The sequence below is a fragment of the Tenrec ecaudatus genome, chromosome 4, assembly GCF_050624435.1.
Source record: "Tenrec ecaudatus isolate mTenEca1 chromosome 4, mTenEca1.hap1, whole genome shotgun sequence".
In the NCBI taxonomy this organism is placed as follows: domain Eukaryota; kingdom Metazoa; phylum Chordata; class Mammalia; order Afrosoricida; family Tenrecidae; genus Tenrec; species Tenrec ecaudatus.
In genome coordinates, this window is record NC_134533.1 from 194234913 (window position 1) to 194251741 (window position 16829).

Below are 16829 nucleotides of genomic sequence, written 5' to 3' on the forward strand. Positions count from 1 at the left end.
GGAGTAGGACCAGTCACCCGCGGTAATAATGATGGCCCTGCATCTGAGGACGGGCCTCCCTGACACCCTGTGCCTCCAGAGCAGATGAGCCCAGTCCTGGCTGCCCGAGCGTTTCTGACACGTAGCATTAGCCCTACACCCACCACTCCTACTAGTTGAGTGAATTCCAATAGGTATCCCTGGGATGGCCTCCGCCCTCCTCAGCCCTGTGCCACCCCCAAGCTGGAGGAGCAACAGCAGACTCTCCACCTGGGGGACTCCGCACGACAACAAAAGAGCACTTCATTTTTCATTGAAGAACGCGAGTTAAAGGGCTCCACAAAGTGGGATTTGTAGTGACGTTTGGAGCCCGGGGGATCCCCACGACACAGTGGGTGATGCCACAAGGACAGCGGTTCAGACGACAGCCATCGTGCAGGATAAAGACGAGGCTCTCTATTCCTGGAAAGAGCGACAGGGTTGGCAACCCCAGGGGCAGGTTCCACCTTGTTTGTGGCCACTGTGAGTGGGAGTGCACTCGATGGCAGTGAAAATTGGTGGTGCTGGTGGCCAAGTGCCGGACTGCTCATCACAAGGCTGCAGGATCAAACCCACCTGGAGGCAGTAATAGTCACTAACTTCGGAGGCTCAGAAACCCTATGTGAGTTTCTAAGAGACTTTACTCCGTGGCAGTGGATAAGGTGGGTTTAGTTGGGGGGCAGGGGAGGCTGGTAGCTGAGAGGAGTCTCACTGGGTTCAAAACAAGTGCTTCATGACCATCTTGTTAAATGAGCTGGGGCTTGCATAGCTGGAACATTGTCAGGGATGCGGTGGGTCGGATGGGAAGCGTCAGTGGGAAGGCTGTTTGCTGATCTAAGGCTTTCCGTATCAGGGTGACCAGAGTGGTGTTTCCCCAGCACAATTCACCCTAATTCGGGACAGTGCTTTTACTGAGGCCGAATTAAGGAGAAGCTTATGCCCCGCTTAGAAGTGGAGAGAGTTCAAACTATGACTGAGAGATTAGGTTCCAATTTTATTTCTTGTGTTGACCATCACCCTGATCTAAGCACTATTTGTAAATTGATTTTGTGGTCCTAATAAATCAACAAAAGCATTTAAAAGTCCAAAGTCCAGCTTTTGTTAGTCTGTTGCTGTCCTACATATTCATAGTGTCCTCTGGGCCGTTCATGCTGGCCACGATCGGTTCTGATTCTTCAAGGCTCTTCGAACCCAACCTTGCCAATGTCAGGTGCGGCATTTCAGCACCCCTTTTCTGCTGCCATAGAACAAAAATGCTGGAGCTTCCGGAAGAACTCCGTCACCTTGTGAACAGAGGAGCTGGGTGGGGCTTAGGAAGTTGCCTAAATTCCTGCAGACCTTTGATGTCCAGCTGTGTGGGTCAAGGCACAGCATGGCCAACCAGGGGTGGGACTGAATTGGTGCTTCCTTCAGCTTTGTGTGTTGGGACTTTCCAGGTCACGGAGTGGAACGAGAAACCCCTATACACAGGCCAGTGTAAAAATACGATTATACCAATCTGTTCCCTGTGTCCTAAAGGAAAGTCACACCCAAACAAGGCATGCGGTTTTGGTTTTAAATGTCCGTTGGTTGAGGGAAAGCTCGTGAGAGTTGGAATCCCAAGTCCTGACAATCCAGGCGAAGACAGACTACTGAAGCTTCGACGCCGCCTGCTCTGTACAGCTGAGGAATCGGAGCCTGCGTGGGCTCTCTCTGGTCTTTCTCACCTAGAGCGTTACAGATGTGGACCTCCAGCGGCAGTGTTACTTCAGAGCAATTCCTGGGGTTTCTTTAAAAATCCTTAGAAATGATACAGCAACTATCACTCTCCTTTTAAAGTGCTTCAATAACACAGAGTTGCAATTCTCTTTCCCACCCCCTTGCTAAGAAAACGCTGTTAGAACATTTCAGAACACAGTCGCAGGTGTCAGGTCCATTTGTCCATTTACATATAGGATAGATACGTGAGAAAGCATTGTTCTACAATTTGACTTTTTAAAACCTTATACCAAAGAAATAAAACTAACATTTCTAAAAGAGAGAAACTGTAGGCAAATTGGAAAATTGTCAGGACGGAAGCTTAGTGGATTAAAGTACGTATGCCCTCTTACACCTGTTAGAGTTCGCATGGGCTGGTGGGCACTGGACGTGCGGCCAGTTCAATGTGAATGTGCTGGGAGAGTAGCATCTACGCTGGGATTAAAGACTTAGTATGAAAAGAAAAAGTGAATTTTCTGAATAGTTTTGATATTGAATACATCTTAAATGATAATATTTGGGTATACTGAGTTAAATAAAATGTAGCCGTACAGTTAATCTCACCCAGTTTGTTGTTGTTCTGCTTTTAATGTGACTGTTAAGAAATTGTTCAATTACACCTGAGATTTGCATTTATTTGTGGTGGCCCAAGTTCCCTGTCAGATGGGTCTGGTCTAAGAACACCACAGCCTCCTTCACAGTCAGGAAACACGACTGAGGACCTTGCAGCCCTAACCTCTATTTTATTTTCTTGCATTTCAAAGGCTGTTTTCCAACATCATCTTTGGGGTTTTTGTTTTTTTCTTCTTCTTCTTCTTTTCCAGTAGTGGTTTAAGCTGCGTCTCCCTTTGATACCAGCAAATCTCAGAGGAATGTAATAGGCCTCAGCGAAAGCCTTCTTCCTTGCGTCTCATTCATATGTTCAAGTGAGATCATTATTCCTAATAACGGCTGTAAGTGCTTAAGACATCAGCACTTGGTGTCTTGAATTGCTTGTCGTTTCTTTATCAAGATGTTTCGCGCAATTGCGCCATGTGCTCTCGTCTTTCGTTGTGTTCTAGTGAAAAGTAACACAATTCTCTATTTATTGGAAGTCAGAAAAGAAAAGGGAAAAGCTTCTCTCTGAGCGGAAACAACAGCGTATTTCCAAGTACAAGTACGGAGAGTACAGAGTAAAACTGGTCATGAATGATGGTCATGTGGAAGTTACGTTTTAAAATAAGTCGTAATACGCTGGCAGCCTGTCAGCGGCGTAAGCCTCTTGATTGTCCCGCGTCCAGGTTGTCGTCCCTACAGTGAGGACACTGTAAGTAACTCCCAGACAAGGAGAAGTTGCGCCGGGAGACTTCACAGTATGGTCGTCATGGAAGCATCAGTGCGCTTCATCAAGGCAATTCAGATTTCATCATTGGAGAATTGTGTGGAGTACCAAACCAGGGGAGTCGGCGCTGGAGCGAAATCAAGGGACTGTCGTGCTTGCCGGATGATTAGGGCTGGCTTGGAACAGATAGGAAAGGGTTGAGCTATGGAAATACTATTTTTTCAGCAGAAAAAGAGACAAGGTCCACCGTGGCCATTAAGATGCAGCTTGGTAGCTTGATGAATTTCAAACTATTTAACCTTGGCGATTGATTATATACCCTTACCTCCACGCAAGCCCGTCGGTGCTTTGCGATTATGTTTCCAAGGACTGATACCAAAGCATACTGGTAATTTCGCTTTAAGATAAAATGCAGCCTTTCCGTGTCTAGTGACGGCTCCCCAAGGACATGGCCTATTTATTAGCCCGAGTTCTTTGCTCAGGTAAACAGCACAGTATATTGGCATGAGTTTTTTCTTTTAACTATTTTATGGGAAATATATTTAATTTCAAATATTAATGATGGTAGTAGGTCACTCAGGTTATACTATTATATTACTGTGTCTGCAGTCTCATAAACTGGAAATATATTTAATTTTTATTTGACTGGAAGGGACTTGATACATTTAAGTCATATTGTAACACATGTGGACTCACCTCACCTAATGAGTCATGGAAGTTTCTCCAATGTTTATAATTGACATTAAATGCCAGAAAGGCCACTTTATGGTTTTTGTCGTTCCAGTTTTGCCTTAACTGATTTTATCACTGCTTTTATGAAAATCTGCGCTGGTCAATTTGCCTTTGTATTATGGCAGTTACCTTGCTAATATTTCTAGTACCTGGCACATTTGGGTACTTATTAAACTCGTAAATAAGAATACATGACAGAAATTGTTAACTTTAAAAGAATTGCTGAATTCTGGAATAACTGTTTTAGACGAAGAAAGGCTCAGTGTGCCATCTAGTGGACATATTTGGCATTGTGGTTATTACATACTGTCATTTTTACTCCTCCACCAAAATGCAGCTTCCGTCTGGACACATTGTGGTCATTAGCATAGCTTGTACTTGATCTCATTGTATATTTTTGTAGTTTTGTAAAGAGTAATTGTCTCTGATTGTATTCTAGAAAATCAAAGGCATCAAACAAGCGATGATACATCTGTATGAATTTTGAAACAAGCAAAAGAAATTACAGTAAAATAATGTTGATGATATACCAAGACTGAGAGATCAGTGAAAGACCAATCCTGAACAATAAAAGCAAAATCCTCCAATAAAATGATTTAGTAATAAAAAAAATTTAAGGAGCATTTGGGGTGTTATCAGTGAAAAAAATAAAAGCAAAATCAAGCATATTAATTATTAAACTCTTATTATTATACACAGTTTTTCCAAAGGAATCTAGAAACAACAACTTCAATCCCTTTTTAGATGTGGAGATATACTTTTTTAAGTTACAGGTTTTTTAATTTGTCTTTGTTGTTATTGTTGTTTAGCGAAATCCAAGACCAGTCACCTATCAATTCCATCAAAACCTGGATTATTACAAAGCCCGGGGAGCAGACCTCATGAACAAGAGCCGGTGAGTCCCCTTCCCTGGGGAGAGCCCACCCAGAGACGCGGGGGTGGTTTGGAAAGTGTACGTATTTGCTGCAAAGGTATTTTCCAGATTTCCGTACATCCGTTTCAGGACACCTCACATGCACCTTTGGTAAGTAGCTGTCATCAGGTTATTTAAAGGCAGGAGAGAATTAGATACATTGATGTGTCCGTGGTGTTATGAAAAATTAAGTAAATATAAGCCTACTTGTTAGAATTTGAAGTTCGACAACTTCATTTTTCTAACACTAATAAACCTGAACAAATTGTGCCTACTTGTATAATCTCTTCTTACATTCTTGCCGCTGATTGAAAAGAGGCAGTTCTATAATATATTTTTGAATTATTTCAGTAACAAAATTAAAATTGGGTTTCCCAACTGTCTTTAGAACTACACAATAAGCTTATAAATGCATCTTGTGAGTGCATTTGTGATTATATACGTAGAAATTTTAAGGGTCACTGTAGGAATAAAAAACATTAAAATCCTACTTTTTAAAGAAATTAACATTGGCATAAAGGGTTGATGAACAGTTGTGTTCTTTCATAATACTGTACGCAGATGTCTCAAGAGTTAACTTGTCACACCCGAACCATCTCAAATCAGATTGTAATTTCAAAGTTTACTCTGGAAGACAAAAATGGCAGCAATGATAAATGCTGCAAGCGGTCCGGATTTTCTCCCTGTAGCCCCTTACGGGGGCTGATAGACTGCACAGGGAGGCACCGTCGGAACACGTGTAATGGACCGCCTGCACATGAGCATGCTCCTCTCCCTGGAGGCTTCCCAAGACAACCTAGCTCCTACCTGTAGAAACCCAGTGTCTACGGAGTAGGAAGAGGTTTGCAAGCCAGTGGCTGCGTCCACGTTTGCATTTGGAGCCCTGTCAGTGTAGTGGTACGATGATAAAGTTAACGACCCTTGATGGAAATCTGATTGTTGCATATTTCGGCATCCCGTGCAATTATGAGACAGGTTCCATAGCCCAGGAGACATCCCTGCCGCTCTCATGTTTGTTCACTACATCGGGTCCTTGTTTCCTTAAAGGCTCTCCCCTCTAACCTCTGCCTCCGTTGATTTCAGCAAGTATTCCTCGCGTGCCAGACCCCATTAGTCTAGGCACGAGAGATGCCAGTGAACCAACCAGACCGAAATCACCTGTCCACAGGAGCCCCTCAGTCTGCTCTCGTGTGTTTCCTTCCGTGGTATACCTAGCAGTCTAGTAGGTTTAGAAGATACTCTCGGTTCCTTATTTGTGCAAGATCTTTCTGGCTGGAGTTCTGAGTGTGTCAGGGAAAAGACGACAAGCAGGTCACTTTGCCACGAGAGCCACGGCGATCTCAGTTTGTAAGAGTCAGCGCACACACCCCATTCTGCCCCCACGCTCATTTTAAACCCCTCCAAGGTCATCCCATTTGGGAAAGGCGAGGGACAGCAAAAAACGAGGATGGCCTTCAATAAGATGGATGGGCACAGCGGCTGCAGCAATGGGCTCAAACGTAAGAACTGTCACGATGTAGCAACGACGAAACATACAACTTTCCTCTAGTTCTTGAGTGCTTCCCTCCTCTACCCCACTATCATGATCCCAATTCTACCTCACAAATCCAGCTAGACCAGAGGATGTACACTGGTACAGATAAGAACTGGAAACACAGGGAATCCAGGACAGATGATCCCTTCAGGACCAGTGGTGAGAGTGGCGATACTGGGAGGGTGGGAGGAAAGGGGGAACTGATTACAAGGATCTACATATAACCTCTTCCCTGGGGGACGGAGAACAGAAAAGTGGGTAAAGGGAGACGTCGGACAGTGTCAGACATGACAAAATAATAATAATTTGTAAATTATTAAGGATTCATGAAGGAGGTGGGATGGGGAAGGAGAGAAAAAAATGAGCTGATACCAAGGGCTCAAGGAGGAAGCAAATGTTTTGAGAATGCTGATGGCAACAAATGTACAAATGTGCTTGACACAATGGATGGATGGATGGATGGATGGATGGATGGATGGATGGATGGATGGATGGATGGATGGATGGTGATAAGAGTTGTACGAGCCCCCAATAAAATGATTTTTAAAAACAGAACTGTCGTGAGGATGGGGCCGGCCCAAGCAATGTTTCCTTCTGTTGTGCAGAGGGTCGCCTGAGTCTGAACCGAATCCATGACACCTAGATTACTGCTGCACCTTGGTGATGCCATTTTCTTCTGACCCTACACGCTCTCTTTGACCTTCTTCTTTCTCCTTTCTTCACTCCTGTAGAGCCCCGGTGACTTAGTGGGTTACACTTGGGGCTGCTAACTGAAAGGTCACCAGTTCAAATCCACCAGTTGCTTTGTGGGAGAAAATGAAGGCTTTCTGCTCTTGGGAAGATGTGTGGGTTGCAGTTCTACTTTGTCCTGCGGGCGGCTGGTTGTTGGAATCAGCCCACTGCCCATGAGGTTTGGTCGAGTCCGGGGCTCCCGTGGTACTGTTGGCTGAGTGCTCAGCTGCCAAGGAAAGGCCCGTGGTTTGAACCCACCAGCTGCCCGGCAGGAGGAAGTTGTGGCCCTCTGCTTCCCGAAAGATTAAACAAACAGAAACCCTGCCACTGAGCGGATGCCGACTCATCTAAGCCGCCAATCTTTACAAGAACAGAGAGTCACCTCCTCCTCCCACAGAGCAGCGGGCGGCTTGGAACCCCTGACCTTGAGTTTAGCCCCCCCACACCTAGTCCACAGACCCACCAGAGCGCCTGGCCTAAGGATTACAATGTAGTTAAGCCCTGTGGGTGCATTCGACTCTGGCCTCACAGGCAGCGGAGATGCTGCAGCCACGCTGACCTTGTCAATGTCTTCATCTTGCTTGAGGCCTTTGCCCTGAACACTTCCCTCATCCCCTGCCTGTCACTACTTAGGGAGCAGCCCGGGGTCCTTCAGCTCCCTCGGACCCCCTGCTCTCTCCACTCCCTGCCCTGGTGTCCAATCTTCTATCCAGCTTCATAGCAATAATTCCCAGTGATACTTAGAATTCATTTATGTATTTAGTAGGAAATTCATCAACTTCCCTACTAAAATACGAGGACAAGCAGCTGATTTAGTTCACCGAGACTGGGCCTGGCATAGGGAAGCTACTCAACGAATTTGTAAATCTGCATGGTTTATCTCTCCTCCCCCACCCCCCACCCCCAGCATGTTTTCCTTCCATCTAAAAACAAAGGGAATGAACAATACCTTTTCTTTTTCTTCAGTTCCTTTTTTAAAATAAGGGAGCCCTGGTGGCATCCTGGTTACATGTTTGGCTAGCAGTTCAAAACCACCAACAGCTCTGCTGGGTAAAGGTGAGGCTCTATACTCCCGTAAAGACTTGAGCCTTAGAAACTCCTGGGGGGCATTCTGTCCTGCCCTGTCGGGTAGATATGCGTCTGTATCCACTCTGTGGCAATTAGTTTGGTTTTGAGAGGGTTGGTTTGTTTTTTTAATGAATGTTTATTCTTGATCAGGTCCTTGATTCTGCACTCAACTCTCCCCCATATTTTACCCTCTTCACCCAATACCTCTTTCTATCCTTCATGGTATTCATCTTTCTTCTGTCCTTAGATTTTTCTTCTGCAAAATGTAGATTATTTTGTACAGCCAGCCTTTGTAAGCACTTTGAGATGGTTACACGAAGTCTCATTTTCATGACCGGAAGGAAGATTTCAGCTCCGCCCTAGCACACTTGGAATTGAAGTGAAATCTAGTGCGTGATGGGAAGTCCTCACGACAGTGGACAAGCGCAGAGTAAATGGACGGTGCTGGGGAGCCCTACCCGGCACCCAAACGAGCCCCAAGGGAACCAGGTACGGACAGACAAACCTGCGAATAAAATGCAGATGCTTGTCTGGCTTCTAGTAACTTGAAGCTTTTTAACCCTAACAGCAAGGGAAAGGAATCACAAAGAAAAAAGACTCAACAAACATTTTTAATAAGAGCTCTCAAGAACCACACACTGAAGCAAAAGACAAACAGAAATTTGGGGAAGTGTTTGTAGTAGATGTGACTGATGAGGGTATCACCATGATCGCATAAAGAACGTGCGTATCTCAAAGAAACACAAACTTCCCTCTCAGCAGGCCTATGCTGGGCTTCCAGGAGGCCCTTTCTCTGCCTCCGACCTCTGGAGCGCCCAGCCTTCGTTCCTTCTCGCTGTGCACTTCCTGTGGGACCTCACTCCGAGGCCACAGCTTCAAGGACCACCCGTACAATCCCACCTAGTGGCAGTGTGTCTGTTCTGGTTTTGGTGTAGCAGAATGAAGGATCCCTGATGCTGTGGGCAAAAGCATTGGACTTGCTAGCCATATGGCTGATCGTTCAAATCCCCCAGTCACTCCACTGGAGACATCCCAGGCTCTTTGTTCCTGCAGCGATTTACAGCTGTGGAAACCCAAAGGAGACCTTCTGTATGGGGCGCTACGAGTCCGAATTGACTTGATGGCAGTGGGCTGGTGTTTGGATGCCAGAGGTCCTAAATCTGCATCTCTACTTTGACCTCTTTCCTTGAACGCCAGACATGTCTACTGGTATTCTACTGCTTCCTCCATATCGCTTCTTGAATGTCTCACATGCATCTCAAATTTAATACTTCCCAACCTGACCACAAGGCTGTGTCCTCTCACCACACTCACAGTCATTCAACCTGTATGCTGAGCAAACCAGAGAAGGTGGAGTATATGAAGACGAATCCAGCATCAAGATTGGAAGAAGGTTTATTAACAACCTGTGACATGCAGATGACATGACCTTGCTTGCTGACAGTGAGGAACACTCGGAGCACTTGCCGATGAAGATCAAGGATTGCGGCCTTCAGCATGGGTTACAACTCAATGTAAAGAAAACCAAAATCCTTCCAACAGGACCAATAGGTAACATTATGGTAAGTGGAGAAAAGATGGACTTTCTTGAGGATTTAGCCTTTCTTGGCTCCACAATCAGTGCTCATGGAAGTGGCAGTCGAGAACCACTGACGCATGTCACTGGTTAAATCTGCTGCCCCAAGACCTCTTTCCAGTGTTGAAAAGCACGGATGTCACTTTGAGGACTAAGGTGTCCCTGACCCAAGCCAGGGGATTTTCAATGGCCTGAAAATTGCACATTGAAGAAGACCAAAGAATTATTGAGGCATTTGAAGGGTGCTGGTGAAGAATTGCGAGAGCAACATGGACGGCCAAAGGGACAAACATACCCGTCTTGGGATTGGTACGGCCAGAGTGCTCCTCTGCGGCATGGATGTTGTCGAGTCGCCGCACATACTTTGGACATGGGATCAGGAAAGGCCAGTTCCCGGAGAAGAACCCCCTGCGTAGTACAGGAGAGGGGCAGCAAAAGAGGGAAGGCCCGCTCATGCCTGGACACCATTGTGACTTCTTGTACAGGGTTGCAGCCAACTGAACGGCACCGGACCACACACACTAAACTCTAGGTACTCTGTCCCCACACATTTGTCACCCTTCCTCACCCATTACCCCCCAGCATTTCTCCCTCACAGTCGCTGGTTCAACCTTGGAGCTGAGCTTGAGCCCTCTTTGTGTTTCAGAGAGCATGGCGAGCTGCTCAGCAAATCCTCTACAAAATGTGCCCGAGACAAACCACTTTTCTCCCTCTGCACTACTAACACCAAGACATCACCATGGCTCATCGCCACGACTCCGGTCTCCCACTACCTCTCTCCTTCCTCAAGGGCCGTGTTCACCAAGAAGACAAAAGAACACCTCAACACGAGCCCCACTGTAGCTTTGTACCACGACTTCTCAACGTGCTCGGGAAGAAGTCCCAAGCCTTCTCAGAGGCTGCGGGGCGGCTGCAGCTCACCTGCCCTCCCACTGGTCTCTCCAACCTCATCCGCCCCCACCTCTCTCTAGTGACACTGAACTGACCTGCTGACTAGTCCTCAAGCACGAAAGCATGTCCCCACTGCACGGGACTTGTTCTTCTGCCTGGATGTTCTTCGAGAACCCACACAATGCATTCCCTCGCTCTTCGGCCTCCCTTCATCTCCTCAGAGGGACACTGGCCATTCTGTCTGAAATAGTAGACCCATCCATTCTCTGTTCCATTCCTCAGCTTTGTTTTATTTAGAGCAATTTCATTGCCGAAATGGTGTTTTTACCTGTCTTTTGTGTCTTTATTGTTTGTTTCTTGCATTAAAATGTCAACCCCACCGGGTTTGTCTTGTGAAGACTTAAGACCCTCAACACCTGTCTACTGCCTGGAAATGTGCAGGGACTCCAATGGAAAGGATTCCAAACAGGAAGGAAATCTTGTAAGGGCTGCTCAAACACATACGAGTCACAGAACTGGAATCAGAACAACAATGTGCCATCTCCACCTTCCACCGAAGTGAGTGACAAACCAACGAGAGCGGCCGGCAGTAGCAGAGGTGTGTGCACGCTGCCAGTCACCGACTGCGCTAGGAACTGACAAGCTAGGTGACAGTGACAGTGCTGCTGCGGCGGCGGCACGGCAGTTAAGTGCGCCTGTCCAACTTTGTACCACATTACTGCCACCAGCTATTGTGTCCCTGCTTTATGTGTGATCGAAACCCAAGTAGCAATAAAGCAGTTGGTAAAGTCCCTGCTTAGCAACTGAAGGACTATGATGAGCGAGATTAGGTTATAGGTCCATTCTCTCTCTCTCTCTCTCTCTCTCTCTCTCTCTCTCTCTCTCTCTCTCTCTCTCTCTCTCTCTCTCACACACACACACACACACACACACACACACACACACACAAGGGAAACCCCTAGACTTGATCCAAAAGTAGAGGTTAGAGAAGAGACAACAGGGGCCACCATCTGCTAAACAGGGGGCTCAGTACCTGCTCTGTTTATGGCAGTGGACTTCTCTGCGTTGTATATCCAAATAAGAGATGAGGGAGGAGGAAGCAGAGACGGCATGTGATTTCATGGATAAGAACGTCTCCAGAAATCAAGCCTGATTTTGCTTCTCTGCTTTACCATGGATTGCTATAATTAAGTCTTTAAAAGCAAGTGCCTAGGTATTTTAGTGATAGATTTTCCATTACGTGCCTGGGTAATATTCACTGTGCTGATTTCTACTTGCTTGCAAATTTCTTTTTAAAAATGGGAAATGACATCTTCTCATTCATTCAACTTTTGAGCTCCAAAGGACAATTTAACACAAATTGTGTTCCAATTTTGCCCTGAAATAACCAGAAATTGCTATTAATTTTTTTTCTTTTAATCTAAATTGTGATTAGGCTTCGGAAAGACCCATAATAATTATTTAAGAATTTGTGGCTACTGAAATAACCAACTGAGTAGTCACAGAACAGAATATCCGTTTTTGAAGATGGCAGTCAATTGCTCCAGTTCTTCCCGCCCCCTTATCTTTCTCTCTCTCTCTCTCTCTCTCTCTCTCTCTCTCTCTCTCTCTCTCTCTCTCTCTCCACCCCCACCCCACCCCGTGTTTCCCTCTTCTGGTGGTAATAATATAAATAAAGCTTTTGTCATTTAAACATTTCTAAACGGACAATGCAGTGGCATTGATTGCATTTACCGCTTAGACTATGGTCTCTTTTAATTAAGAACAGAATCATATTCCTCTTTTATTTCAGAACATGCATATGGAGTTTTGGTTTTGAAAATGACACAAAACTTTATTTCTTTCCAGAGGGGATGTAAGTGGTGTGTAAGTCTTCAGTGGAGCCTCTAGAGCACACGTCACCTTACCCACATTGACATTGTACAAGCTCCTTGTCTAGTAGGTATTTTAACTTCCTTTCATAGTTGCTTATCGCCACCTTAAGGCACCTCACCTGATTGACTGAGGCCTCAATTAAGGTGGAGGCAATCGAGCCTCGCTCCCTGATCTCTCCCCTCAGTAGATTAGCAAAGCATTCTCGGGCCAAGCTTCCCAGATGCCTTCTGCCCGTGCCAGAGCTTAGTTTAAATGAGTTCGTGTGAATTATGAAAGATTCCACAAGGACACATCTGACAAGGAGGACCTTTGCAGAAGGCCGCTGGTCCCCAGGGGGTGCTGATGATGTGCCCACTTGCCTCATCTGGGTTCCGCTTGACATTGGAGGGAGGGCACCCTTGCCAACCCCGTGGACACACGGAGGCTGAGAATCCCTTTTTCCTGGGGAGCAGGATTGCCTCAGATTAGGAGTTCCTGGGGGCCTTGGCTAGCCAACTGTCCCGAGAAAGAAAACACCGGCTCCCAAGCAGCGCAGCGAACTTAAGCAATCATAATCTGATGCTAGTGTGGGCTCTGGGAGGCCAGGGGCCACACCTCTCTTTCCCACTGCTGCTCCACCATTCCTCACACAGAGAAGGAATGCATGCATTTGGAAAAGGGATGAACACTTTAAAAAAATAACAACATTTGACTGGGGTCTCTTGCAGCTCTTATAACAATCCACACATCCATGGCATCCAGCACATTTGTAGAGATGTTGCCACCATCACTGATGAGCACTTGGTTTCCTCTCTCATCGATTGACGAGTAAGTCCGAAGACTAAGAAATGTCTTGCCCGCGTGCGAACACTTTGGACGCCTGGGCCTGTGTCGTAGACCGCTCGTGTTCCCAATGTCCGGCACAGGACTTGGCTCTGTTTACTGTTCAATAAATATTTCGTTTAATGGCTGAGTAAATAAAATATTTTGAAAACCTAGGAGGCATTATACAATTCTGGACCTTTTCCATTTTATATGGCCCACTAGATTTTAAAAGTGGCTTGTATTATATCTACTGGCATAATCAGCAAGCACTGACGTTATCTTAGGGATAAAAATAGGTGTTTTCCAGAGTGATTGTACTAAAATATGGTAAAGAAATCATGTGCTGATTGTGTTCCCTAAGCCACAAACCCAAAGCGGTCTGTGATTATTAGTGCTGGTTGTTAATTGGCTAATTGGGATTTCAGAGGACACGGAAGAGTGCATAAATGTAAATTTTTGATGTTTTTGCTCAAATAACTATGAGCTCTTGCTATAAATACCACTGTGTGTGAAGTGTCTTTTTTGTGGGTTCTTGGAAATTCTTACACTATTTGAGCAAAATGGTAACTCCATACAAGGAGGTAACCTCCGCCCCCCCCCCCCAAAAAAAAAAAGCCTCTACTGGGCATAGCTTTCATAGTAGGCATTTTTCCCACTAGGTAAGCATCGATCACCTTGCTGAGTTGGTGCACCCAGTGGTGTCGCCGGGGAAGGTTCTCTCTGGTCACAGTGAATTTTTTTGCACAAGTAGTTTTGCTTAAACCTCGTTTTTGTGATGGCTGATTTAAAAGAAGAGAGTGTGGCTGTGAAATTTTGTCTCCTGCCTGGGAAAGACGCTGCAGAGACTGTGGTGGTGTTGAGCACAGCTTACAATGACAGCGCTGTGGGCAAAACTCAAGTGTACGAGTGGTATTCTTGTTTCAAAAATGGTGAAATGTCAACTGATGACAAACCTCGTTCTGGACGTCCAGCAACCTCCTGAATGGCAAAAATGTCAACTCATTGCTGCACTTGGAGTTTGTCCCATAGTCAGAATATTAATCAAACTTTTTGTTTAGAGATTCTAAAAGGATTGCATAACAATATTCAGGAGAGAGGCCTGATTTGTGGCAGATGGGGCACTGGCTTTGCCACCATGACAATGTACCTGCTCATGCAGTCATCTCAGTGTGCCAGTTTGGGGCAAAAAGAACCCAGCATGCCTCTCTTGCCCCACACCTTACTCATCTGACCTTGCTACATGAGACTTCGTTGTGTTTCCATGAATTAAAAGGGAAATGAAAGGACAGCGGTTTGATGACATAGAAGAAGGGAAGAAAAAAACTGAGGTGCTGTTGCCCATCCAAACAGATAAATTTGAAAATGTTTCCAAGAATGGAATCACAGATTTGACAGATGTATTAAGTGTCATGGAGAGTCCTTTGAAGGTGATAAAGTTGTTTAGTAAAAAAAAAAGTTTTTAATACATAGCTTTAGGGAAAAAAATCCTATTTGGGGGTGAGGTACCCCTTCATATTGTTCTAGAGTAAACAGATATGTTCCTCCCTCTCCCATTTAAACTCAGGTGTAATTTATATATAATATGCATATCTTCTATGGTCACTTTGGAGAATTGTGACAGTTATGTATACCTTACAACCACGATCCATGATCTGTACGGTCTCCTTCAGCTCAGCATTTTCCCCTGTCTCTCTACCTGGGTTGAACATCGATGCCTGGGTTTTCATTCCACCCGTGTAAGCGGTCTGTCGTTTCTCTAAGACCACACTGGCTTCACTCGGTCCCACCGTAGCAAGTTGTGATTGTGGGTAGTCTGCAGGTACTTCCTTTACAGGGGAAAGAGGACGCTTTCGACTTCCTCTAAGATTTCTGTTCTACTCCATCCCGTAGGGTGTAAGTTCTTCAGCATTCTTCTTTTTCGTAGTTTTTGACCAGTTAGATTCTTTGCATTTCCATATCAAGTTTAAAATCAACTTAATTTTTTTAATCTTGGGGATTTTGATAGGAAATAACATTAATTCTATAGATCAACTTGAAAATACCTGACATCTTAACCGTATTGAATTACCTAATCCATGAATGTGGATTATCTTTCATTTACACAGGCTTTCTTTCCTGGGTGGTGGCAAATGGTGGATGTGCTTTTCTGCTCACCCTAAGGTGAGAAGTTCGACTCCATCCAGAGGCACATCAGAAGAAAGGTCAAATGATCCTCCTCCTAAAAATCCTGCCCCTGGGAGCCCGTGGGACATAGCTCTGCCGTGACTCGCGTGGGGTCACCAAGGGAACCCACTCTGCAAGAATTGGTTTTGTTCTTAGTTCCTTTAACTGCTCTCAGCAGTGCTTCATAGTTTTTACTGTAAAGGTCTTGTAGATTTTCTTTTAATTAAGAGAAAATAAATTACTCCCTCCCCCCACCCCCACCCCCAGTATTCAACCTGTTCCCTCCTGCGCTGTGGGTTGAAAATATGGCTGTTTCCTTTTGGGGCTCACATGTTTCTTTATACTTTATTGGCTTCTATATGCCTGCTTTAAAACCTGAACAGTTGATTCTTGTTATATTTTTAGCTGATGCTATTTGTGATTTTTTTTAATTATGTAGTTCCATAGTGATTCTCACAGTAAGAGAAAGAGAGATGACAGAATTCTCAAGTTGATGGGTGTCTCAGGATTGGAACCTTGACCATCCTGATCTGTCAATTTAAGGATGAGAATCTCCCAACCCCTCCAGAGTCTTCCATTATGAACCACATGTTTTCAGGTGCGCTGGGCCAAAAAACAGTGGTTGAAAACTGCCCCTCTTAGAGCAACAGTAGGCTCAGAGGAAACTGAGGGTGAGGATGGTGCAGGACCAGGCAGCGTTTCGCACTGTTGATCACAGGGTTGCTGTCAGAACCAACTCAATGGCAGCTGACCACCGCCCTCCTTTCTAACTGGAAATCTCACTGTTTTATTCCTCAGGATGTATCTTCAGAAGCATATGTACCACGAGTAATGCAAAATCATTTATTATGCTAACGCATTTGTTTCCTAAGTACGCACATAAAGTACCACAAACTGGGTATTTTGATCAGAAATCTATTGCCATCTAGTTCTGAAAGCTAGGCTTCTGGAATCAGGGGATTGGCCATTTAGATTCCTCCTGGAAGGCTCTCAGAGAGAATCGGTGTCATGCCTCTCTCCAGCTCCTGGTGAACACTCAGAAATCCTGACTGTTACTTTCCTTATAGATGCACTCGTTCAACCATCATCTTTGTGTACTTGTGTATCTTCTCTTTTATAAGGGCTCCGGGCTGTTCGCCACCAGGTCAGCAGTTCGAAACCACCAGTCGCTCCACAAGAGACAGACGAGAGCGTCTTCTCCCGTAGACAGTTGCAGCCTCGGAATCCACGGCAACAGTTCTGCCCTGTCCTGTAGGGTTGCCAGGAACCAGGGTGGACTTAATGGCAGTGGGTTTGCTGTGAGTTTTTTGTGATCAGAACCCACCTCGCTGTCTCGTGTTAGCTGATAACCTCTTCAAAGACCCTGTATCAAAGCAGGGCCATCATTTTCACCAGTAGAGGGGTAGGGACCATCAAATATCCTCTGGAGGACACAATGAAACCCATGATTACTTTACCCCACCTT

General features: G+C 45.4%; 1 protein-coding gene across 1 annotated transcript in view; it reads left to right on the top strand.

Annotated features, from left to right (window-relative positions):
• The window catches only part of TBC1D5 (TBC1 domain family member 5), a 330505-nt gene that overhangs the window by 224923 nt on the left and 88753 nt on the right, over nucleotides 1-16829 (top strand). The window contains exon 14 of the mRNA XM_075547174.1: nucleotides 4618-4703. Coding sequence (XP_075403289.1) covers nucleotides 4618-4703 — 86 coding nt within the window. The remainder of the gene's footprint in view (nucleotides 1-4617; nucleotides 4704-16829) is intronic.